General features: G+C 32.3%; 1 protein-coding gene across 2 annotated transcripts; it reads left to right on the top strand.

Moving 5' to 3' along the window:
- Positions 1-63: 63 nt before the first annotated feature.
- LOC134692687 (integrator complex subunit 11-like) lies at positions 64-26,102 on the top strand. Of its 2 annotated transcripts, XM_063553162.1 has the most exons (19): positions 64-85; positions 664-769; positions 1,922-1,933; positions 6,749-6,834; positions 9,616-9,695; positions 10,383-10,494; positions 10,943-11,059; positions 12,426-12,524; positions 14,131-14,304; positions 15,119-15,238; positions 15,583-15,678; positions 16,212-16,334; positions 16,726-16,815; positions 18,003-18,165; positions 18,744-18,854; positions 19,497-19,561; positions 19,992-20,134; positions 20,848-20,971; positions 25,750-26,102. In XM_063553162.1, the coding sequence occupies exons 2-19, from the start codon at positions 742-744 to the stop codon at positions 25,804-25,806; spliced, it is 1,800 nt and encodes a 599-aa protein (XP_063409232.1). In that variant the 5' UTR covers positions 64-85; positions 664-741; the 3' UTR covers positions 25,807-26,102. The 2 variants fall into 2 exon arrangements, with proteins under 2 accessions (XP_063409232.1, XP_063409231.1); XM_063553161.1 differs by lacking the exon at positions 64-85 and having other exon boundaries at positions 658-769.
- The last annotated feature ends 1,838 nt before the right edge of the window (positions 26,103-27,940 follow it).

The raw sequence follows: 27,940 nt of genomic DNA, 5'->3' as shown, positions 1-27,940 counted from the left end.
TAAAAAAGGACAATCTTTCCAGAACTTAACTTGGTTCTGACTAATTTTAGAGAGAATACGGTTAAAGAGTTCCGGACGTATCATGGGGGCTGCTTCATTTGTTCTAGTTCGGGCTATGCCCGGTTCGCCCTATCACGTGACCGGGTTAAATATGGCTGAAAATAAAACGAGTGGAACCGGCTGATTTAAAGATGGCGACAGAAGTTCAAATTTATACTTTTTTGCTTTCTAAGCTAGGAAATATAAAATATGAACCTATTAACAATAAATATATATTTTTAAGATTCAGTCTTTTTTTCTGAGGCCTTATTCATCATAAAAACGTTTCTCCGAGTTAATTTTATAAATTTGAAAAATAGAATATAGCATGGCAATTTAATATCGTCGTAGTGGACTAATTCAGTATCATGTATCATACTAAGTCTGATTGACAAAAATCAAGATTCACCTTTTAAATTCCGCTAATTTATCTAAAATTGCACTTTCCGCCATACTTTTATGACCGGCTGATTGCTTGCCGGTTAGTGTACACCGGCGAGAGCGGCGTATGCCTATTTGCGCCGGCGGCTGATTTTACAGCAAATGAAGCGACTGTGCCTATACCGGAAGCGTCAACCGGGCTAAGCCGGGCTAAGCCGCTGTGGCAAATGAAGTACTACCATGCTTCAACTCAGAAAAGTAGATGCAAAAGTAGAACTATCTCCCAAATTCATAACATAATTTAAAGATTAATATTTGAAAATGACAGAAATTCGAGTGACACCACTAGGTAATTTATGTTGTCATTCCACAATATGTACAGAAGCATTAATCATATGTCACAGCTTTCTCTGTTACTTGACTTCAGTGATCTCGAGTCCAAACAAAGTTATGAAAATAATTATATCTTGCCAGTCAGAAGTAATATCCATAATTGTTTGTGTACCTATCATTGGGATTTATTCGTGACGCAGGATTGCCAGAATTTTTTTAAGCGTGACACGTGAAATAATTAAGCATGAAAACGGGAAACAATGTCAGGCGGGACACCAGTCCAAATAATGATGATGTCTGGCAAGTCTATTTGAATTTTTTCTGGGACGCCTTCCTTCAACTTCCCAGAGAAAAATTGAAATAGCCTTGCCAGACGTCATAATTGTTTGGACTAGTGGGACACAGGAAATTAGGCCACACTTAAAAAAATATTTTGTTTTGGCAAACCCTACCCAAAGGTTGAGACAGTGGGTAGGTAGGTAGGCATTTTCTTTTTTTTTTCAAAAAAAGAAATTGAAGTATAAGCATGATAAGTCTTCATCAAGTTCATGCCTATTTGATTAAAAAAAAACCTTCTTCAAATCAGCACAATAAAAGAATTTGAGTAGGCAGCTTTATCTGGGTAGGTAGCGTTTGGGCAAACAAACCTATTATTTATTATGGCCTTACATGCACTAATTTATGGCAACAAGGAGAAGGATACAGGATTATCATTAAACAAGAAGCGGGATCCCAGATCATACCCTACCAATGAGACCCTCTTGTATGGATTAGGGATTATGTTTTATACAGGATGAATACATGAAATACATAAATTTTAATATTTATGTTGGTGAATAAATAGTGCTAAAACAAAGAAAGATCTATGTTTATTTCATTAATTATTAGTTGGTACTCATTGAATCATTAAAATCAATGTATGCATATATCATGAATATATAATTTGCACCCCCTTCTCAGAAATCTCTCCCAGCATTTACATCTGAATACATGTACTATACACATCTGATTACGGTAATTGAATATGAATACTTTATTTAAAACCCCTTAAATCATGTAAATGCCAGATTTCATAATTAATTTGGCATCTGTTTTATGTGACAATATATTAAACTTTAACTACTTTTTGAACACATAAATATAAATTCATTATTTTATTTTCTTGCAGGTGCAGGCCAGGGTAAGTTTAAGAACACTAAACAAGCTGTAAATAGTCAATGCAATATCTAGCAAGAGATTATACAAAATGTATAGATATTAATATACATGTATATAAATGTATGTACAAAATATCATTTTACCAATATTAAAAAAGTGACATTATTTTTAAAAAGAAGATGTGGTATGCACATGATGCATATGGTTGCCAATGAGACAACTCTTCCTGACAAGAAACCTAATAACACAGAAAGTAACAACTGAAGGTCACCCTACAGCCTCCAACAAAGATCAAAGCCCATATTACATGCATGTTGTTTATTTATTTGATAAAAGATGCATTATTCTAGTCTGTAAAATATTTGTGTTGTTTTTTTTTCACTTTTAAAACTGAGGAGGACTTCAAAATTAGACTTGAAATCAAATTTCCTGATATACATGATATATATACATTGATATATGGTATATTTAGAGACCTTTATTTGGAATTGATGCCACAAAATTAGAGCCGTATATGAACATGATGAAAGAGGTGCCATTTTTACTAGGAAATACTCAAATATATATCTATATTGCGTTCATTGGAAACAATTTTATAGTGAATAAACTTTTAACCTTACAAAAAATTGTTGATTTAAAAGAGAAGTCCTTATAATCATATCGTCACGGAATAGAAGTTCCTTCATAATATAAGTTCCAAAAGGAAGAAATATTCTGGAACATTATTTCCACAGGAATAAATATTACAGTGAATGGTCCTAACGGAATAAATGGTATAGAATATTTATTCCAACAGGAATAGGTATTATGACATTGTTTATAATAGTCCAGTCGATTTGTGCAGATTTTTGACAAAATTGCTCAGAATGTGGTAAAAGCATGAAATTTGGAATAGTGGTAGTATATGTCATGGACAACATTTTAAGCTATGGACCCACTCTGAAAGTCGAAATTTGCGGAAGTGGCAGCCATTTTAAAATGGAGGCCACTTGATCTTTATAGATTAATAAAAAAAATTAGGAAAAAAATATTAGAGAAGATATTGACATGAAACCTGGGTAATAGAATAACAGTGCTGATCCCAATTGTCTTGTTGAACAAAAGTTTTTGGAAATGTTACCCATATTGAATATTGCATGGCGGCCATCTTGAAAAATCTTTGGTTGTTTAAGCCAAAAATAGTAGTCATTATTCGATGAAAATTTAGAAAAAAACCAATGTCGAAGATATACAAATGTATTTGTTTAGTTTAAACAATATTTTTTTTTATTATGATAAATACAAGTATAAATTATAAACACATATTCACAATAGGGATCCAGAAACAAGCAACAATTGCTTATATTTGTTTGAGCTATGTAAACAGGACGAAAAGCGAGCCTATGTTTTGTCAAAACTCACTCTGTCTACCATGTTTTATCACATTGTCCTCCATATTTACAGAGTAGTACAACTTAATACTACCTTTACACATTTGCATTTCCTTAGTAATCGTGTTCACTTTTACTTATCAGTTAAGCGCTTGCTGCAGGAAGTTATTATAAAGTCATATAGTATATTCATCACAGATGATAAGAACTTCTTATGTATTAATTTTTTGGTAGCCATTTTGAATAATGGCCATTTTGAAAACATGAATTTCCAATATAAAATTATTCGCTAATCTTATTTATTCACTGTTTGCATTCACACTCTTTTTTACTAATATGCATTGGATATTTATAAAATGGTCAGATAAGGCATGCACATGTTTACAAAATAAAGATATCAGTATAAAAATTTCTAGCTGATACTTACACGTTTGCCTAAGTAACTTTTAAAAACAGAAATTACGTATATATGATACAATTTATGACTGAACGTTGTTGTTGGAAAAGATCAAAATTGTAGATTTCTAAAACACTGGAGCAGGATATCAGAAGAACAAAATGGGCGTTCAGACTAGAAGGAATGTGTGAAACGGCAAGACAGGACATGTGAGGGATTGCATGCAATGTCAAGCAAATCCAAACAGAACAGACATAGAGATTTGAGCTGGCAATAACTCTTTTTGATGAAGGCATACAACGATGTTGGGTCTTGAATTGGTTTCCCTTTCGCTCAATTGGAAACAGTTGAATGAGGGTTATGGAACTGCAGAAGCACTCCAGACGAAATAAATCTTGTCAAACAAATTTTCAGACCTCAAAATATTTCATCAGTAAAAGGGAAAACATACTTCAGATGTTGAAGATAAATTGCCAGTTGAAAGAAAACAAGAAGTAAATAGACACTATTAAGTGATATTGAATCAACACAAACAATGACTGCAATGTATTTTTTCTGTTGTGCTGTACCTGAAGATCACCATGATACTTCAAAATTAAAAAATCGACAAAAATGGGACATGACTGTGCACCTGTACTACAAGACATATTTCCTTAGCCAAAGTAAAAGCTGGAGATGTCAAATCACCAGTATCCTGCTTGATGATTGATAAAACTTGACAACATAGCAAATAGGCAGAATAAAAGACACAGAAAGAAAGCCAAGAATCTTTTATCCTCAGAGTTGATCTTTCCAAAATAATAAAATAGATTGACTTCACACGGTCTGGCAGAGGTATTGTACCAATCTCCAATCATGCAGATCACGCTAAATTGTACAATAAACGCCTGGAACAACTTGTAGTTATCATGGAAGGACGGACTGATACAACGCATCTAACTACTAGTGAATAGGAATGTAGCTAACAAAGGATATCTGCAAGCATGCAAGCAAGATAAATTAGTTCTCTTGATTTTCAACAAAGGTATTCTATAGGCTCTGCAACAGACCACATAATTAAAGGGTATCACCATAGCAATAGCAGGCAAACTATATATGCTTGATACTTAGAAAAGCTTTACTGCAGGGATACTCAACAACAGCTTTTAACACGAATCAGTTCATAAGTTTCCTTAGTATGAATGGTACAGGATGGCCAAACATCGAAACACAATCCAGTAATATCAATAGGTGGAAGACAACACCATTTCTCAGCTATAATAGTTCAATTGTACAACTCGTCATCGGAAGGATACAACTGCAACTTATCAGATAACTTATCTATCTCCGATAGAGAGTAAGATGTTTTAAAGATTGTGGAACGGATTCATTTTGAAAGCCTACAATTAATGTCCCTGTAAACTTTTCTATAGTAGCAAGCCTAACTCTTCACACTATTCTAGTAGCTATGACTATGAAGAGGCCTTCCTTATCACGACTTCAACATTTTGTAAAAGACATGGCCTGTTTCAGAACTTCCCCAACATATTCATTGAAAATCCAGAGAAAGACGCAACCTTTCAATATGTGCTTGCATATCATCTATGGTAGCTAGTATTCAATTTTTCAAAACTGTTGTATTAATCATTTCTTCCATGACAACTAATATTTACTAAGGACGTTTACTGTACCATTTTTCCATATCATCAATTTCAAATATTAAAACAATATCTGTTCCAGACTGTGAGCCGTCACTGTTTTCTATTATTTTGGCAAGCCCCATTGCAATGAATAACAGATTCTTGACTTTCTTTCTGTGTCTCAAATTCTGTCTAATTGCCTTGTCGTACAGTTTTAACAAACATTTAGCATGAGATCGGCTCATGAAATATTAATCTTCAGCACTGAGTCTGGCTAAAAGAACCATGGTTAGTAGTTCAAGTGACAGTCACATACTCTATTGTCGATCACAATTGTTGATGCTTTATAATGATATTCAGATACCTCATCACAAAGAAAGAAAGACATATCTGCAATCATCATTCTTGTTTATTCATCATAAACTGTGGCTGGTTATTCTACTGGTTTTTTTCAATCCGTGACTCATTTTGTTTTTCCTGACTATATATATATATATTAAGATTTGCTTCGACAGGATTAGTACCTTTTGCCTTGGGATTCTCCCATTGCATAGCCTTCATCAACGTGGAACAGTTGTATGCTTCAAAAAACGACTGATTACCAGCTCAAATGTCTATGTCTGCTCTTATTGTATGTGCTTGGCATTGTAAATCATCACATGTCCTCTCTTCCCGTTACGGAATTCTTTCCAGGCTATTTATTTATTAGATTTTTTCAGCTCTAGTGATTTTGATACCTACGTATTTTTCCTGTTCAAAATACAGTGCTCATATTGTATATACGCGTTTTTTTGTATGGTACCTAACCCCTACATGCTAAACTGCAACTAAAAGAATTAACATATTTCTTTAAATACATTTATTTGTTAACATATGCTTATCTTATTTAAGCACTTGGTGAATATATCTTATATTAAAAGCAACATTCATAAATAAATGATTAGCAAAACTAGTTGTAAATGCATATAAAACTTAGCATTAATTCAAAAAACAATTTAGGATAGCGAATAATAATATATTGCAAATTTACGTTTCCAAAATGGCCACCATTCAAGATGGCCACTAAATACGTCAATAGTCCTCAGTTTATATTCTTTGTCATAAGAAATACGAAAGATTATCAAAATTAGTTAAGTAACATATTTATCATATTTTTTCTAATAATTTTTATTGACTTTTCGGACATGATTTCAAAATGGCCGCCCAGAGCCGCCATTTTGATTTTCTGAATTGGGTCCATAGCTATAAATGTTAGTTATGACCTCAACTAACACTTTGCAAAGTTTGATGCTTTTACCACAATCTGAGCAATTGTTTCACATTTCGACTGGACTATAACAAAGTTTCCAGTGGAACTTCTGTTAGGTAGAACATGACATGAATGATAGACTATTGAAATTTTGCATAAATATTGAATTATTTTATTGCTATTTTATCTTCACTATCTACAGATGTGGGTAGGAGCTGTATATTGGTGACAATTGGTGGTAAAAACATCATGATGGATTGTGGTATGCATATGGGTTATAATGATGATGTAAGTGATCAACAGTTTACTAATTACTAATTGAAGTGCAGATTAAGAAATTTCCATAAAGGGGGAGGGGGCCACTCACTCAGGCCACTGACTGCCTAAGTAATTCCTCTGGGATTTCCTATGAACCAAATTTTTCCCCCAAAGGGTGGGGGGCACTCTTTGCCCCATAAATCCTACTCTTCTACTTGATTTTTGCTGAAAGAGAATCTAACAGAAGTAGCTTTGTCCCTCTTTATACCTTTATATATTGGAAGTTCCAATCTGCTATCAAACATAGCAACCGCTTTCAGTCAGAGGACTTACTGAAATAACTGATTGTTTGATATCACTTATTTGAGAAGCAAATTCAAAGTTTTGTCACAAAATGTGATAAAATTGTAGTTTTTGACAGGTTTGAATAACATAGATCTTTTAATTAATAAAATTCAAAAATATGAACTTTTTGCTTCGTAGCAAGGTTTATGCCTTTGATGCTATCATTTTTCTGAAAATTCTATTTTAGTCATGTTAGTTGAAAAAAGCTATAATATTGGCTTTACATATAATGAACTGATACTTTCTTGAAAGATTTTTCACAGCAGTGGAAATATTTTTCCTGTGAAGTTCAAGGTTTTGTCTTACAGATTATGTAATTAAATTCTACTGTTCGTGATAAAAATTTCACTGTTCGGGGTGTTGAAATTAGTGGGGGTTATTAAAAGAATGATACTTATAGAAGTGATTTTTGGGAAGGACATTGAGGTCTGATACTTAAACAAGTGATTTTTAGCTCACCTGGCCCAAAGGGCCAAGTGAGCTTTTCTCATCACTTGGCGTCAGGCGTCCGGTGTTGTCCGTCGTCCTGTGTCCGTCGTCCGTCTTCGTCGTTAACTTTTACAAAAATCTTCTCCTCTGAAACTGCTGGGTTAAATTAATCCAAACTTGGCCATAATCATCATTGGTGTATCTAGATTAAAAATTGTGTGGCGTGACCCCGCCAACCAACCAAGATGGCCGCCACGGCTAAAAATAGAACATAGGGGTAAAATGCAGTTTTTGGCTTATAACTCAAAATCAAAGCATTTAGAGCAAATCTGACTGGGTAAAAATGTTCATCAGGTCAAGATCTACCTGCCGTGAAATTTTCAGATGAATCAGACAACCTGTTGTTGGGTTGCTGCCCCTAAATTGGTAATTTTAAGGAAATTTTGCTGTTTTTGGTTATCTTGAATATTATTATAGATACAGATAAACTGTAAAGAGCAATAATGTTCAGCAAAGTAAGATCTACAAATAAGTTAACATGACCGAAATGGTCAAATGACCCCTTTAGGAGTTATTGCCCTTTATAGTCAATTTTTAACCATTTTTTGTAGATCTTAGTAATCTTTTACAAAAATCTTCTCCTCTGAAACAACTTGGCCAAATTAAACCAAACTTGGCCACAACTATCATTGGGGTATCTAGTTTAAAAATGTGTGGCGTGACTCAGCCAACCACACAAGATGGCCGCCACAACTAAAAATAGAACAAAGGGGTAAAATTCAGTTTTTGGCTTATAACTCAAAAACCAAAGCATTTAAAGCAAATCTGACTTAAGTAAAATTGTTTATTAAGTAAAAATATATCTGCACTGAAATTTTCAGATGAATCAGACAACCTGTTGTTGGGTTGCTGCCCCTGAACTGGTAATTTTAAGGAAATTTTTCTGTTTTCGGTTATTATCTTGAATATTATTATAGATAGAGATAAACTTTAAAATACAATAAATGTTTGCAAAGCAAGATCTATAAATAAGTCAACATGACCGAAATTGTCAGTTGATTCCTTTAAGAGTTATTGCCCTTTATAGTAAAGTTTTAACCATTTTTTTCGTAAATCTTAGTAATCTTTAAAAAAAATCTTCTCTGAAACTACTGGGCCAAGTTAATTATAGATAGAGATAATTGTAAGCAGCTAGAATGTTCAGTAAAGTAAGATGAACAAACACATCACCATCAACAAAACACAATTTTGTCATGAATCCATCTACGTCCTTTGTTTAATATTCACAAAGACCAAGGTGAGCGACACAGGCTCTTTAGAGCCTTTAGTTATGTCATTATCCTAGATTCAGTACAAGGTCATCACCTGAAATGACCTAGTCATCCTAGACAACACAGATGTTGGTTCTGATAAGTTTAGAAACATAATTAGTCCCTGGATCATTAGTATTCTATATTTAAAGCTTCAATAAAATTAAATCACTTCTTCTAGTGATTAATTTGTACTTCTTAAATAAGTGATTATTAAAGAAAGACAACTCTAATTTCCAACCTTTATGGAAATAATGTTACTTGAATCAGTGATTTAGAAAATCACTTGTTTAAGTAAGTCCCCTGACTGACTATTAGTATTAAATATAGAAAGTTACAATAGATATTCACAAAGACAGTTTTGCATAAATTCTATGAAAGATTAAGCCAAATGCTACAAAACTACAGATACATATATAATATGTACATGTATAAGATATCCTTCAAGACAAATATGGCCACAACCGGTGATGCAAATAAAATTTTAGAATAATATTGTGCTTGTGCAAAAAGTTCATACCTTTCAGATTGTTAATTAATATCCAAACACTTTTTGAATGAGTTCTTTCTTCTGATCAATTGCCTGAATTGGTACAATATATCAACACATTGCAAATGTTGAAAGTACAATGCAAATACTTATATTAGCATCGGCATAAAGATTCAAGCTATTATTATGCCAACTACTTTCAAATTATTTGTAATATGACTTCTGTTATAATTACAGAGGCGGTTTCCAGATTTTTCCTACATTACAAAGACAGAAGATGAGAGGTTAACAGATCACCTAGACTGTGTTATTATTACGTTAGTAGCTTTGAGTCAGAAAACACAGAATTAAAAAAAATAAAATATTTAAAGTTGGTTGAGATGTAAGCTTAGGATGAATGATAAGGGTCAGCAGCCCATTTACTCATGATTAACATTTTTTTTCTGGGAAAAGATTACACACCTATGTTTCAATGTATTGACTTGATATATAAATTGTCTTAGGTTTATCACTACTTTTGATAAACACATAACATAGTTCATAACATATTAAACATCCTGTTCATGATCATTTCTAGAAATTAATCAATGAAGTATATGCTTGGATATTCAAGTTACAAAATGATGTCAAGCTTTGCAAGGTACAGGAATCTAAGATCTATTCTTAAAATATCAATGATGTCATTGTTAATGTGATCTTTAAACGGAGTTGTCTTCCTTTGTCCATACTTGAAGAACTCTAAATCAAATACTATCAATGCTTTATACAATGCAATATTTAATTTGACCTCCAACAGATAAATTAAAGCAACCTTTACATTTCAGTGCTTACAAGTGCTTTGATTACTCATGTTTACTCAAAATTGATGTTTTCTTGAGAGCATCTATCCATTCACTCATTCCCTTAGTAAAGGCCATTACCCATCTTTCTATTTATTCATTTATCAATGTATCCCTTTGTTTTTATCATTTATGAAATAAGTATTTTTTTATTTATATTTGTAGTCATTTTCACTTGGACCATTGTGGTGCTTTGCCATATATGTCTGAAATGGTTGGATTTGATGGACCAATCTACATGACACATCCAACAAAGGCTATCTGTCCTATATTATTAGTATGTATGATGTTAGACAAACTTTTTTAACTAGATTAAATTGAATTTTATAAACACTTAAAAAAAAATAATATTTGAAAATGTCATTTTGTAAATTTAGGAAAAGTTGCACTAAATTAAAGTGTTGTCATTCAATACAATATCAATACTACTTTTACACTTTTTGTTTCAGAATTTTGGTACTTCAGTTTGTTCATTGATTCTCATGCCTGAGAAGGAAAAAAAATATAGAACTTTAAAGACAATACAGTGACTTATACTTGCTAACTACTGTAAATTCAGAAATTATTGCGTGCATTTATTATTAAGATTTTGTCATTTTAGACTTAAATGCGATTTTAATTTTTACGAATTTGAGAAAAAATCCTACAAAAAGTGACATCTGCTTACTTTTATTATGTCATAAAATTTTTGAAATATTAAAAGAACACTTTTTTTTAATTTTTAGGAAGACTACAGGAAAATAACAGTAGAGAGGAAAGGAGAAACCAATTTCTTCACATCAGAAATGATAAAACAGTGTATGAAAAAAACAGTGGCTGTCAACCTACACGAAGTTATAAAGGTAATACATGTAGTAGAAAAACAGAGATAATTAAACACCAATTGTTCAGAGAATGATTGAAGCCAATAAAGGTCTTTCCACATAAATTTGGTTATGGAGAAGATACATATGTAAGAAAAACAGTGTATGGGGAGATAACTCTATCAATAAAAAAGTCTCTAGCAAAACAAGCTGTGTTTCAAAGGTGCAATAAGTGTTCAAAGTTATAGTCAAAACATCTTAGCAACATTTTGGGATACAACTTCATTCTGCAAGAAAAGGGTTTGGCAGAGTAAGAAAAAAATCAATAGGTTAATAGTCAGGATAGTTCTTTCCACAGAAAAGTGAAAAACCTAATGATATGATCCAAGTAACAATTTAAAAAGTAAACCATTATAGGTTAAAGTACGGCCTTCAACACGGAGCCTTGGCTCACACCGAACAACAAGCTATAAAGGGCCCCAAAATTACTAGTGTAAAACCATTCAAACGGGAAAACCAACGGTCTATTCTATATAAACAAAATGAGAAACACGTATATATTACATAAACAAACGACAACTACTGTACATCAGATTCCTGACTTAGGACAGGTGCAAACATTTGCAGATTAAACATTTTAATGGATCCAAACCTTCTCCCTTTTTCTGAAACAATAGCATAACATCACAACATAGAAAAACACACGTTAAAATATCAATTGGCAGACCTAACTCAATCAATTCCTTAATTCTTTGTCTTTCTGCGAATATGTGTTCCAGTATACTAGCACTCTAAAGTCCTGCAACTACGTTAGGCTAGCACAAAACAGTCAAAATATACATACACCCTTTGGTTTTATTATTTATTTTAGTTTATTTTATTTCACTTTTCTTTTTTCTAGTACATACTTTTTGAGTGAGCTTTTGTTTTTGAATAAAAAGATTATTGAATAAACAGTAGGAAAATGTTTGATAACAGGAAAATATCCAGAATATAGGAAATTCTACTTATTCAGTATTTTTACAATTTTCAGGTTTTTTTTATATTATAAAGTAGCATTCAACGTCCCCAAAATTTGTATATTTTATAACTCAAAAAAGTATTGAATGATAGGAATAGAATTGGTATCATTTCCATGTCAACTGTCATGACTGTTTTAATGCTTCTTACTAATTAGGAAGAGAAATCTGAAATATAACCCAAAAAAATCACTCTGCTTCATATTAGATTCAACATAACCAAAACAACTTGAAACGATTGAGAATTAAATAAATTAAATGTTCTAAAAAATTTTGATCTTGCCCTGAAAGTTGCTCGTTCACATCTTTTTATTTATTGAATACTAAAATAAAAGTCATTTAAAATCCAGGATTAATTCTTTTGCTTACATTTTTCATTCTCAAAGGTTGATGATGAATTGGAGATAAAAGCATATTATGCAGGACATGTTTTAGGGGCAGCAATGTTCCAAGTGAGAGTTGGTCAACAGTCCATGGTATATACAGTAAGTATAAATGTTGACCTTGAAGGTATCACTATGACCTTGTTACCCAGGACATGTTTTAGGGGCAGCAATGTTCCAGGTGAGAGTTAGTCAACAGTCCATGGTATATACAGTAAGTATAAATGTTGACCTTGAAGGTATCACTATGACCTTGTAACCCAGGACATGTTTTAGGGGCAGCAATGTTCCAAGTGAGAGTTGGTCAACAGTCCATGGTATATACAGTAAGTATAAATGTTGACCTTGAAGGTCTCACTATGACCTTGTTACCCAGGACATGTTTTAGGGGCAGCAATGTTCCAGGTGAGAGTTAGTCAACAGTCCATGGTATATACAGTAAGTATAAATGTTGACCTTGAAGGTATCACTATGACCTTGTTACCCAGGACATGTTTTAGGGGCAGCAATGTTCCAGGTGAGAGTTAGTCAACAGTCCATGGTATATACAGTAAGTATAAAAGTTGACCTTGAAGGTCTCACTATGACCTTGTTACCCAGGACATGTTTTAGGGGCAGCAATGTTCCCAAGTGAGAGTTGGTCAACAGTCCATGGTATATACAGTAAGTATAAATGTTGACCTTGAAGGTCTCACTATGACCTTGTTACCCAGGACATGTTTTAGGGGCAGCAATGTTCCAGGTGAGAGTTGGTCAACAGTCCATGGTATATACAGTAAGTATAAATGTTGACCTTGAAGGTATCACTATGACCTTGTTACCCAGAACATGTTTTAGGGGCAGCAATGTTCCAGGTGAGAGTTGGTCAACAGTCCATGGTATATACAGTAAGTATAAATGTTGACCTTGAAGGTATCACTATGACCTTGTTACCCAGGACATGTTTTAGGGGCAGCAATGTTCCAGGTGAGAGTTGGTCAACAGTCCATGGTATATACAGTAAGTATAAATGTTGACCTTGAAGGTCTCACTATGACCTTGTTACCCAGGACATGTTTTAGGGGCAGCAATGTTCCAGGTGAGAGTTGGTCAACAGTCCATGGTATATACAGTAAGTATAAATGTTGACCTTCAAGGTCTCACTTTAACATTCGAATGAAAAACAGCAATAAAAGTGCTGCTCTGCACTGTAGGTTAAGCCAAGGTAGTTCAGGTAATATTTTATCTCAAAGTATATTGCTAACCAAATATTTTCTGTAGAGTCGTCTCCTCTTGGTCAATGTATTTAAACTTTTGTTATTTCTATTGTACTATTGAATAAATACAATAGCAGACCTTTCAATTTCTTCTAAGAGAAATACATAACATCACTCTAACAATTCTTTCTGGCAAGATTGATATGACCTTTACCTCATTTAAAATTTCTTTGAAAATGTTAACTTTGTCTTATCCTTGTAGTAAAACCTTTATCTTTAAAACTTTTAAATATTAATTCAATCATGAAAAAGCTGACAAGACATGTCTGTATATGCACTCTTGTTTTAATTTGCTTTTCATTGTTTTCACAAGAGAATTTAAAAATAAACAATAATCAAGCTAGTACTCAAATTTATTGGCAGAACTAAAATACCTTAAATCTAAATAAAACTTGACTTTCATTTTCTCCTTGAAATTAAATCTATGATAAAGTACATACATCTAATTTCAGGGTGACTATAATATGACCCCAGACCGACATCTTGGTGCTGCCTGGATTGATAAATGTCGTCCTGATTTACTGATTACAGAATCTACATATGCTACAACAATACGAGATTCAAAGCGTTGTCGAGAGAGAGATTTCCTGAAGAAAGTACATTCTTGTGTAGAGAAAGGTGGAAAGGTACTCCAGAGATATTAACAGATTGCATTGGGAAAATTTCGGCTAATTTAAAAAGAAAGTTTTCAGTTAAGATTTGAATTGCGTTTTTTAAAAATTTATACAAAGTATAAGCATACAAATAGGTTATTGTCATACAAATTGGAAACAAAGTTCTGTTATTATCATATAATTCATCTTTCAGCTAATGAAATAACATTATTTATGTGACTTGCATATCTTCATATTTTGTGGGGTTCGTGTTGCTTATTCTTTAGTTTTGTATGTTGTGTCATGTGAGCTATTGTTGGTCTGGTTTTTTTTTCATTTTTAGCCAAGGTGTTGTCAGTTTACTCTTGATTTATGAGTTTGACTGTCCCTCTTGTATCTTTTACCCCCTTTTTCTGATATTAAAAATGCAACAAACTTGAAAGCATAAAAATCATCGTGGATGGTAATATCTCCAAAATTTGTGTAGTATGTTATAACTGCAGTGGGGGCCTCTAACACTATGCATTCTAAGTAGTTCATCTTCTGTATCACTTGCCTATTAAGTTCAGGATCAAGGCAGGTGTGTTTGATCCCTATCTTAATTGACAGTATTCAGCTGCTGGTCAGTGTTTCTCTCCAGGTACCACCACAATAAAGCCAAGGTTGCCTAATGTCGAACTCTATAAATAAGCAATCATGTATCTGCACCTCCAACATTATGATAAAACAGCATGTGATAAATAACAGGAAAATAATATTGAAAGTATTGAAATGTATATGAACGAGATGATTTATGACCTATGTAAAGCAACGTTAGTTTGTCATCCTGAAAGCATTCTATTTCTAGGTTTTGATTCCAGTATTTGCATTAGGAAGAGCTCAAGAGTTATGTATACTGCTAGAGAGTTACTGGGAAAGAATGAACTTAAAAGTACCAATTTATTTCTCATTGGGTTTGACAGAAAAGGTATGTTTACTGTAAAGTCAAAAATTATTGCAGTGTTTTCATTATTGTGGATAATGACAGTATATATGCATTAAACAGGATTTTTCTCAATACATGTATCGCAAATAAATGCATCAATAATTCCTGAATTTACATTATTTAATATGCACATTGTCTGTGAAAAAAGTAGATGAACAAAATGTGAAGAAAAAAACTGACCGTGCTAGGGCTTTATAGACAGTCAAGGTCGTTAAAAACTTCCATTATCATGTAAAACCATTTAAACAGGAAAACAAACAGTATAATTAGATTGGGAATAAGCAGAATGAACTTTTATTAATGATAGAAACTTTTGTATTTTCTAGGCCAATCATTATTACAAGCTGTTCATTACATGGACGAGCCAGAAGATCAAGAAGACATTTGTACATAGAAATATGTTTGAATTTAAACACATTAAGGTAAAACATTATTACAATACAAAGAAGGTTGAAGCCATTTCTACTTAATGAATAAATGCATGATTGTATTAAGGAGACAATAAGATGTTAAAAATTGTTGATAATGCTCTTTAAAAACAAATAATGAACTTTAGCTGATGATGTCATTATGTTACAAGTATCGGTATACGTTACATAAGAAACATAAGTCATTGGTTTCACATTCAAGACTGATAAGGAGGGCATGTATTCTGGAAGTAGAAGGTGATGTGGGGAACACATCACTGAGATATGGGTACACATCACTATGGCAAGGGGAACACATCTATGAGACAAACCAAAAAAAACCAGTTAAACTGATCCCTACTTTTTTTATACACAATTTCCCATCTCATGAGGATAAGATATTTTCTAATTGTCATGATTTTAATTATCTGTTACAGAGTTGGCATACTTTACTTTTTCATTTTTATTGTCTCATGTTTTGATGACAAGTTCAGATTGGATTGTGTAACTTAATGACGATCTTTCTTACTATGCTTTTCCTTTTTTAGCCATTTGACAGGGCCTACATAGAGAACCCAGGACCAATGGTAGTATTTGCCACTCCTGGAATGTTGCATGCTGGTCTTTCTCTACAAGTATTTAAAAAATGGGCTCCAAACCCTAACAATATGGTAAGAACTGTAGAAAGAAAAAAGTTCATTAATTAATTATAATATCACTATAGCACCAGAGTTTAACATGTTTAAGGGAGGTTATTAGTGACCCAGATTCTAGTTTAATGTTTAGTTTCTGCTGCAAAACATGAAGATACAGATTCTTTTAAAAAAAATTGTAATGGAACACTGAGATTCAATTTTGCTAATTTAAAAGGTGTAATACCACCATTGATTTTCCCCTATTAGTTTGTTGAATTTGCACTTTACAATAAATTGTGCAGAATTTGTCTTTATTTCAAATGAAGAAATACTTAGCATGAGTAAAGTTTTATCCTGTTCAATACTGTGGTGTTAAATTGCTATCATTTAATCAATTGATCATAATATTTTTTTAATTTTGATTTAGATTATAATGCCTGGATATTGTGTAGCAGGCACTGTTGGCCATAAGATTCTGAATGGTGCCAAGAGACTGGAAATGGAAAATAAACAAACTGTAAGCACTTTACAATCTTAACTATACTTTCCAACCTAACAAGGAAGTAGTGTTTAAAATTCTCCAGAAAAATGTAACTAACAAAAAAGCTAAACTCAGAAGAAAATTCAAAAAGGAAAATCCATAAACAAATGGCAAAATCAGAAGCTCAAAAACTATTAATGGACAACAACTGTCATATTCCTGACTTAAGTTTCCTACAGGCATTTTCCTATGTAGAAAATGGTGGATTGAACCGGGTTTTAAAGCTGGCTAAACCTCTCACTTGTATGGAAGTTGCATAAAATTCCATTATATTGACAATGTATTGTCACATTGTTTGTCTGATTTACCATTATCAGCACATTTTCTGTCAGAAATATCTTCCTTTTAACATCAAGCGTTTCTGGATTCTTTCTAGCTTCAGATGTGTGGACTTACTCTTAACTCAGGAGAAAAAATTTATCGTGAAATACGATATTTTAATAAAAAAAAAATTGTGTATGGATAAAGATTTTCAGTATTCATATACTTAAAGACTAGTCTCAACAATGGTTCCATAGTCCTGTTTTGATGTTTCTATCTGTTGTATGTCACAGATCATGTTATAGAATATAAATACGTAAGAAGATGTGGTATGATTGCCAATAGGACAACTACATTTATCCACAAGTAACCAACTGATGTGGATTTAAACAATTAAGGTGGTACCCAACACTTTCACTTAAATTAATTTGGCTCGTTTAATTTTCATAAAATTTTGACAAATTATTCACTTTGACCCTTTAAAAAAAATATTAAAAAAATCAAAAAATTTAAACCAAGTGTTTTATCAGAAAAATTCCACTGGTTACATAGCAGTTTGACAAACACTAATTTTGATCATTGTGAAGCTTTATATTGCCTTCACAAGGCAACGTAATTAAAACATTTAGCTGATATTACAGAGTTATTTCCCTGTAGTGTTTGGTACCACCTTAAACACTGTACAGTTTTCAACAATGAAAGAAAACCTTACTATACAGCTGTAATCTATAAATAGCCCCTAATGATAAGAGGTGAGCGATTTAAACATTGTTAAAAGAGAAAAAAATAATGGAAAACATTTTTTCGTCAATTAAATACCTTGTACATTTTAGTGTGCTATAATTATAGTTACATTAATATAAGAGTACTTAGAATTGAAGTGTAAAATGTTTTTTTACCAGTTAGAAGTAAAGTTGAGTGTGCAGTACATGTCCTTTAGTGCACATGCAGATGCTAAAGGCATAATGCAGCTGATATCATGGTGTGAACCAAAAAATGTCATGCTGGTCCACGGCGAGGGAGAGAAAATGGAATTCTTAAAAAGCAAAATCCAGCACCAGTTTGGTAAGATTTCTTTACAGTCGGTCTACATCATGTGTGCACATTTATTGTGTGAACTTTCTACTTTATGAAACAGTCCGTTTACATCATTAAGTAAAATTACAGAAACACCAAACTCCTAGGAAAATTCAAAACTGAACATCTCTAATCAAATAGCAAAATCAAAAGCTCAAACACATCAACAAAATGGACAACAACTGTCATGCATAGTCCTCATCTGGTACAGGCATTTTCTTGTGAGATTGTTCAAATTTATTGTATGAACATTTTACACTGGTGTATTGAGTAAGGAATCTGCACATGGCAGAACTGTGTGTTCAACTTTAATGATAATTGACTTGGTGTTCCAGTTTTCTTACCATATGTTGGTGGGTCTCTCCAGGCACCACTACTTCCTCTGCCAAACAATTGGCCTTCTTAATAGTCAATAGTGCTGAAAATGGCATTAAAGACCAAAAATCAATCAATGGATCAATAATTTTGTCACTTTTTGATAATGTTTAACAGCATGAGTCTGTATACATATATGATTTAACAACCTGAATATGAACCCATACATGTAATTACTTTGTTAATTGTAGGTATTGACTGTTTCAAACCAGCTAATGGAGAAACAGCAGTCATTCACACCAAGCATAACATACCAGTAGATGTTTCTTTACCTTTACTCAAAAGGGAGGCTTCAAAATTAGGTAATTATTAATTTTAACAGTTTGAAAAGTCACATTTTTTTTAACATACACAATTATGCCAATATATTAGAAATAAATTTGAACAAATGTTCAGATTTTCTAAATACAAGTTTCCATTGAAGATAATATGTTAGATTTATTTATAACTTAGTGTGAATAATTCTTTATAAATAATGTGGCAAGGATTTCTAGAGAATTGATTGTTTTAGGGCTGGGAGTGCACTTCTATTACAACTTGATTCTGTTGTCATTATTTAAGAAAGAAGTCTGAACAGATATAGGAAATAATCAAATAAAATTTTTTGCATGGTGGTATACAATCTTGATCACGATCCTGTAAACTCTCATGTTGTGAGTTCAAACCCTGCTCAGGAAAAGCTGTGACTCCCACCTTAATTGACATAGATTACCATTTGTCTTGCAGGGGATTACGATAAGATCATACTCTTGTTTCCTCAGCAAATAAATTCTGGTTACCATGATATAACCCATTGGTGATTAAAGTGGTTTAAGCACCAACATACAAAATATCAAACATGAATATTTTCAAAAGTGAATATCTTTTCCACAAAAGAATGTTAAGAAATGCTCTTTTCTTTTGATTTTCTGACATTTTAATGTATATATATTGTGATCCTTTAGGGTCTTTACCACCAGATCCAAAGAGACCAAAGACGTTCCATGGCGCCTTAGTAATGAAGGGAACAGTATGTATTAGTTAATGTCAATATTTAGGACATCTTCTGTTTACATTTGTATATATGTGTATTGCTAATATGTTTTTACGAAAGATCTGGTATAAATATACTTAAAAGTATATCTACAGGAAAATCAAGATGGACGTATTTCCTCAATATTGAGATACAATCAAACCTATATAAAACTAAAAGTCACGTTCGGGACCAGATAAAACTGAACTTATGTATTGAGGTTCAACATGTGTAGATATTACAACAGTGGGACAGGACTAAAGTGACTTGACAGGTATTTAAATAGACGTGACTTTTAAAAAGCAGACTTAACTATAATTATTTTTTTGAAGAAAAAATTGACTGGATTTATCTAATGAGATGTTTTATAAAAAAATCATATTAAAGTATAAAAATATGGTTTACAAATTTGACTTTTTCTTTTCAGAAACTTCAATTGGTTGATCCAGGATTAGCCTTGAAGGATTTAGGTTTAGAGGAACACAATCTCAGATTTACATCGACAGTCATGTTAGAGGAGGAAGGGCAGACAACTCAAACAGCAGATAGAATATACCAACTTGTTAAAACGTAAGAAATATATCTGTCTCAAGTGAGGTACATAACACTACAGGGAGACAACTCTGTAAAATCAGCTGAACGTTTTAATCACATTAAATTGTTAAAAAAATATGAAGCTTCTCCATGATCAAAATTAGTGTTTGTCAAACTGCAATATATCAAACCATTTTTTTTCTTTCTGATAACAACAACAAACGGAAGTTTTTAACGACCTTGACTGGCTATACAGCCCTTGCACGGTCGGCCCTGGCTTGCGCCTTTTTGGGCATTAAATAATTTATATTATACCATGTGGTAATTGAAATAATTTATTTTCTGATAATATGTCTGGTTCAAGTTTTTAGAAATTTTGATATTTTTGTCAAAGGGTAAATAAATATTTTGTCAAAATTTTATGAAATTTAAACAGGCTGAATTAATTTTAGTCAAGGTATTTGGTTCCACCTTAATTATCAATTTACAGAAGTATATTAGTACTGTCTTTTAATATTGATTTTTCAACCCTTTCAAGGGCTAACAAATGTTATATGTCCTAAATACTGATGTGGAAATTAAGATTGCAATTGCAGGGGTCGATCCAAGGGGCATAAAGGGCGTAGATTATTATATTTTTAAATAACTTTATGACCACACCATATCAACAAAACAAGTATTTTATTCATTTTTATAAGGAGCCTTGTATATAGAATAGAAATCATTCAAGCATTTGTTAAATGTTTCAGAAATCTAAAAGAATTTCCTGTGAGTTATTCCTCTGACGGGTCTATTAGTATATCTGATTCAGTATTGGTCCAGGTCTCAGGAGATGAAGAATCTAAATCAGTCCTAGTATCATGGTCACATCAGGTTTGTACATTGTTATATCTTTGGTAAATTTTTAATTTTCAAACCCCATGCAAAAACGGTTTTATCCAGCAATGCAACAGGTTTAGAAACCTACAGCTTGAATGTGCCAATAAACAGCTGCGCCATGAGCGCATGATACCCCTGATGACTTGTGTGGAAGTTTTATGCAATAATCATAAATAGTTTCTGAGAAAGTTTTAAGCAATAACCATTTGTTGTTTTTGAGACACGGCAGGACATGTGAACCCCCCTCCCCCTGGTTTAAAAAAAAACCAACTAAATATCACTGAAATAAAATTTTGAATCAAACCAAAAAGTAAACAGATCTTTAGATTAATATAACAAAGAAGTGTGTACAGTTTCAAGCAATGATCATAAATTGTTTTTGAGATACGGCGCGACATGTGAAAAAAAAAAAACTCCCCTTTTTTACAAAATACTCAATAACTCAAAAACGAAATCTTGAATCATCACCAAAAAGAATACAGATCTTTACATTAATATAACAAAGAAGTGTGTAAAGTTTTAAGCAATAATCATAAAAAGTTTTTGAGATATGGCATGACATGTAAAATAACCCTCCCCCTTTTTTTACAAAATACTCAATAACTCAAAAATGAAATATTGAATCATCACCAAAAAGTATACAGATATTAATATTAATACAACTAAGAACTATGTAAAGTATAAAGCAATAATCAAGAATCGTTTTTGAGATATGGTGCGACATTTGAAAAAAAACACACCTCTGTTTTAGTTACATAGTGCTGTAACTCAAAAAGTTAAATCTTATTTTCACCAAAAAGTATACAGATCATTTGACCATCATAAGAAACAACTGTATTAAGTTTCATGAAATATAGATAAGTCGTTCTCAAGTAATGGTGCGACATGGTGACGACGGACAAACGGACAGACACCAGACATTTGTATACCATAATACGTCCTGTCAAAATTTTGACAGGCGTATAATAAAAAATATGTAAAAATTCTTGTTATTTTACAATTGGTTTGTTCTTTATTTAATTACTTATATTTCATGAGTAAAAGCCATCTGGGATCTTTTTCCAGCCAAAATTTTCAAATGTTTGTAGTTTTATTGTTTAGTTCTGTATACAATGGTATATTCATGATATTATAATAATACTTTTTATCAAAATGTAAATATTTCAAATGTCCAAAAAAAAAATGCCTTGAAAGATCGATATATTTGAATCCTCAAACTAGTATATAGATAAATGAAGATGTGGTATGAGTGCCAACTGCATCCAAGTCACAGTTATGAAAAGAACTGTCTTCAACACAGAGCCTAGGCTAGTTTCATTGGATCACATTTGTGTGGAAAGATATGGACTAACCATCTAGTATTCTGCATAATGTTTTTGTTATTGTTAAATATCAGCTGCAAGTCACAATAGTAAGAGTTTGTGCTGATATTGTTTCAAAAACTTGAAAAGACTTCATACTTTGTTGAGCAGCTGATAGTTTACAATATCAAAGAGCAAAATAACAAAAAAAGTAAAAGAAAACTAAGTGTGGATTCATTTATTTTCTTGGGTAACAATTTTCTTGGTTTGAGGAAAACTTGCATATTCCTGGAAATTTGATTTTATTGATTTGGCAAAGTCTACATACATTCCTCTAGAATATTTGTAGTTTGTTGAATATTAAAATTTGTGGTTTCCCTGTAGCAAAAACAGCCAGGAAAATTGGTATCCAAGTATATTAATGAATCCACAGTAAAACTTATAGTCACTTACCAAATGGCAAAATCAAAAGCTCATACATATCAAAGGGATGGAAAACAACTGTCATATTCCTGACTTGGTACAGGCATTTCCTAAATAATACTAAGTACATGTAATAATTTTTTCAATTTGCCATTATTAACTTTTATTTTTTCAATTTGCCATTATTAACTTTTAAAGTTTGATTTGTAAATGTATTAGCCTTTTCAATAGTCGTCTGGCGCGAAAAGGACGATAACTCAATTTTAGAATTTAATATTTTTGGAGACGGTCAATTTCCGTAATTCCATGCTTGATCATCACGATTTTTTCTTTGGCCGTTGACGACATAACTATTGCTGTATTCTTTGACAATAAGGTATTTTTAACAAGGCAGAATTATCAATGTATTATCGTGGTATCAATATATGTTAGAAATGTTAGATACCTGAATTATTTGTAATTTTGGCAAGGACAGTTCATCACGTCCACTGAAAACATAATTTTGTAAACTATCACTTATTGGCATCTCCGGGCAGCAAACCAGATTAATTTCCTGATGATCTTAACTACAGCATTCTGATAGTTGTTAATTGCTACATATTATCATTTTTTTGTGAATCGATGTTTGTTTACATTATCAACAAATGTGAGTAACATTCTAGGTCGAGTTGTCGTTCGTAGTGATATAGTTTGTTCCAAACCATTGTTTGTTTCTGGTACATGACACTATTCAGTACATATTTGTTAAATTGAATAGATATTACTGTTTTGAAATCATTTTTTAAAGAGACTTATTTATGTTCTAAAATTCAATTTTTGCATCGTTGCTTATTATTTATAACCCTTGTTGAAAGACTTAATCATTTTTTATAAGTTGTTTGGAAATATACTGTTGATTGAAAGCAGTAAAACTGTATGTAGTTGTTGACAACATCCAATAATTGAGATGTTTGTGGCCTGCCGTTCACAGTCCGACCATGGGAAGCTGCGCTCTGCCGGCTGCGTTCTTATTGGAGTCATTAAATGCTATATTTCTCTACTTTTGGTCTACATAATAAGAATTGAACTGGTTGAAAAAAATATATATTGTTTTCATTTATTGTCGAGCCTTCGACTTTTGTCGAAAAAGCGAGACTAAGCGATCCTACATTCCGTCGTCGTCTGCGGCGTCCAAAAATATTCACTCTGTGGTTAAAGTTTTTGAAATTTTAATAACTTTCTTATAATATACTGGATTTCTAACAAACTTGGACAGAAGCTTGTTTATGATCATAAAATAGTAGCCAAAAGTAAATTTTGTAAAAATAAAATTCCATTTTTTCGTATTTTACTTTTAAATGGACTTAGTTTTTCTGCGGGAAAACATTACATTCACTCTGTGGTTAAAATTTTTAAAATTTTAATAAATTTCTTAAACTATCCTGGGTTTATACCAAACTTAGACAGAAGCTTGTTTATGATCATAAGATAGTATCCAGAAGTAAATTTTGAAAAAGATAACTCCAATTTTTTCTGTATTTTACTTTTAAATGGACTTAGATTTTCTTCCAGTTAACATTACATACAGTCTGTAGTTAAAGTTTTCAAAACATTTATAAGATTCATTAACTATCCTAGATTTTTACAAAACTTGGACAGAAGCTTCTTACAATCAGAAGATAGTATCAAGAGGAATATTTTTATTGATTTTTTTCCTCATTTTTGTTGAGCCTGCAATTTACAGCAAAAGTAGGCGAGACACTGGGTTCCGGGGAACCCTTACAAATTTTTTTATTTAGATAGCGCTATTACATTAGGCATTCATCATATTTTTATTTATCAGTTGTCAAATTAGACCAATCTGTGATCTGTATCCCCTGCATAATGGATCCTTTTCTACCTCAGACATAGATTACCTTAGCTTGGTTTGGCAAAACTTTTAAGAACTTTGGTCCTCAATGCTCTTCAACTTTGTACTTTATTTCGCCTTTTTAACTTTTTTTGGATTAGAGCGTCACTGATGAGTCTTTTGTAGACGAAACGCGCGTCTGGCGTATATACTAAATTTGGTCCTGATATCTATGATGAGTTTATTTTGTAGACGAAACGCGTCTGAGTATATACAAAATTTAGTCCTGGTATTTATGATGAATTTATTTACATGCATGGCAGACCACACTCCTTTATTTCTCTAATGGCTTTCAGTTTGGTGGACACAGGGAATTGATTCCCAGTTCCCTCCCCAAACTCCTACTTCCCTCCATATTCTGTTCCCCTGCACTCCCATTTTTCATCAACAAGAATTATCTCTGTTTTAACAACACTTTTCTCGCGATTAAAATCGCCCTGTCTCAAGCTTTCATCCATCATATTTTTATTTCTAGTCCTCTCATTCCATAGTTCCCATGATTCTGTCCAACCCCTTATCAGTGTCACAATGGCTCGCACCCATTGATTAACAACCCATCATTCGACAAATTATATTATACTACCTGATTTGTCTCCTATACGTAAAGATTACGAGTCAGGTTTTTTTGCTTTAATGTGAATGAACATTTTTTTCACACGTCTCATTTTTTAACTCCCATGCTATTATTGTTATTATCAACTATATGGCATCAAGGCACAGAATACAAACTATCTTTTTACAAAACACAAAAGATTGCAGAACAAATACATACTCAGGGTTGCTATTAAAATTTACTTTGCGAGCACAAAGTGATGAATTAATAATAAAACAATTTGGTTAAGCAAAATAAATATCCAAAATATGTTTTAGAAATAGACTATAGTTGACGAGATACCCCCTCGTGTAACAAGATTTATCTCTCCTGAGATTTAAACACATTGAGATTGAGATTGAATTGCTTCCCTTTGATAACAGCCAGTTCCAAATCAAGATTATTTGTTTGATGATTTTTAATTGATTGACAATACTTTAATAAAAGAAAATGATAATACTTTCAATTTCGGGGTCTCACAAAGACTTTTTCACCTTCTTTTCTAATTTTAAATTAAAAACACAAATTTAGATGAAAAGGCTAAATGTATGATTGTTACTTGTTTCAGGATGAAGATGTTGGTAGCTTTCTTCTGAAGATGTTGAAGGAACAGTTAGACACCTGAGATGATAGTACCTTCATCAGCTGTTGCAGAGTTGCATCATATCTTTAAATAGCATTCTGCAGGTAGAAGAAGTTTCCTGCTAGGAGAATTGATATAGACTAAATATTGCCTTTGTTAAAGAGGTTATGTGCTGTATCGTACTCATTTATAAATACTGATGGCATATATTGTGTATAAAGTATGCCACATATTATCATGTGCTATGTAATGACAGTGACATTGTTTATCTTTGTGCTCTTGAATCAAGGTTCCTTGTTATTAAATTGCAGAGGAAGCTCAATAAAGTCAGAAAAGTATCTCTAATTTGTCATGTAAGCTGTGTAATGAGTTTAATTTCACCACAGAAAAGATTGTGCCTAAGGGATGCAATGCATAAACAAGATTTCGTCCTTAAAATGTAGAGCCTCAGGGACCAAGTGGTCTAAGTAGTTGAACTACTGTATCACTAGCCTGTTGACTCTGTTTGTTTGAATCCCACAAGTGGCAGGTTCACTCTGACTCTTATCTTGATTGACTAGGATTATCAGTTTTCCCACCGAAGGTCAGTGATATTCTCAGGGCACTCCTACTTTCTCAACCAATAAGAACTTTACACCATAAAACAGCACAGTATTGCTGAAAGGTGTGTTAAACACTATATTCAATCTATCGATCACTCTTTATAAAGTGATCTAGAACATATCTGAAATGAAAACTATGAAAGAAGCATGAGCGTCAATCAAAACTCATAAAATAAAGCAAGCCCAGCAAAATCATAGCAAAAAATTAAGAAAAAAACAATAAAAAAGTAGTTGAAACACTACATAAAAAAACCTAAACAATGAGCAACAAATTAGATCAATCCACTAAACATCTAAGGGGGATCAGAGGTGCTCTGGACTGGTAGACAGATCCTGTTCCACATTCATGTGACAATGCTAGGAAGTTGCAGCAGGCATAATGGGAAATGATGTGTTTACAAGACAAAATATAGAGCACTGCAATGTAGATGAATAGTCTTATCCTGTCAATGTCAGGCCTTGCAAATAGGCATGAGTTCACAATGTGTTTATCATAATCTGAATATTACTGTAAGCAGTGTGTTTTAGATATGGTCTTGTACATATTATTGTCTATATTCAAAGGGAAATAGAAGGGTGTATACCATTTAGTATTCTCCTCTTGTGTTGTGATGTACAGCTATCCATAGACAGCTATCAATGTGGATATAAAAAGTTCTTTGTTAGAATATTTTGAAAGACTCAATCTTCAAATTGAAAATTTAAAATAGACTCATCTTAAATTATATTTCTTATGACATAGATTTTGATCATTAGCACAAATTCTGTTCAAAATAATTATTTAGGTCTGCATGTAGTGTCTACATAAACTCTATTTAATTTAGACCTGGCTAAACTTAAAATTCTCTGCTATTTGTATTTATCTCTTGAGATAGGCTTACCTTTTTGGTAAAGCAGTATTGATATTGACCTCAGTAGCAATATCTGCATTCCTTCTATAAAAGTAGCTTTGGTCTGTTTTCTGCATTTGAAAAATCTTCTAAAACAAAATTTATCCAAATATGGCACTTTGGCTTAAGAAATTTAGGAATAGACTGCAATTTGGGTTTTATGGTATACAAAATAAAAGAGTGTTTTTGAGATTTTATTCTATATGTGGTGGAAGTGTCTTGATATTTATGCTTGGAATTTCATGCGACTGTCATACAAGTGAGAGTTTTAGCTAACTTTTATACAAGGTTCAATACACCATTTTCTACATAATAATAATAATAAATTATAATCCTGGTACCTTTGATAACTATTGTTGTCTATTCGTTTGAATTTTTGATTTTGCCCTTTAATTTTGAATTTTCCTCAGAGTTCAGTATTTTTATGATTTTACTTTTTAGTAGTGGCAAGCTACTATAGAAATATATAAGAAAAGTATCATATGTGGAATTAAAAGTATACAATATATGAAACAATTGTGTCTCTTGCCTTTCAACTTGCTTGTTACAGAACACTGAAATTGCCTGTGTTTCTACTTATATAGTATTTTCCTTGGGTCCATAACATTTGATGAGTAGCTGCAACTCGGATTAAGTCGTGTAATTAAGGTAAATTTACTCCTATTTATGGAATACTGATTGTAA

The sequence above is a fragment of the Mytilus trossulus genome, chromosome 12, assembly GCF_036588685.1.
Source record: "Mytilus trossulus isolate FHL-02 chromosome 12, PNRI_Mtr1.1.1.hap1, whole genome shotgun sequence".
In the NCBI taxonomy this organism is placed as follows: domain Eukaryota; kingdom Metazoa; phylum Mollusca; class Bivalvia; order Mytilida; family Mytilidae; genus Mytilus; species Mytilus trossulus.
This window is presented reverse-complemented; position numbering and strand designations above follow the sequence as displayed.

Bases quoted from the DNA above. Each gene is read 5' to 3' on its own strand.
- LOC134692687 (XM_063553162.1), top strand. From the start codon at position 742: ATGACAGAAATTCGAGTGACACCACTAG. The intron at 10,495-10,942 runs GTATGTATGATG...TTTAATTTTTAG, and splicing joins CTATCTGTCCTATATTATTA to GAAGACTACAGGAAAATAAC. The intron at 20,135-20,847 runs GTAAGAAATATA...TAAATGTTTCAG, and splicing joins ATATACCAACTTGTTAAAAC to AAATCTAAAAGAATTTCCTG.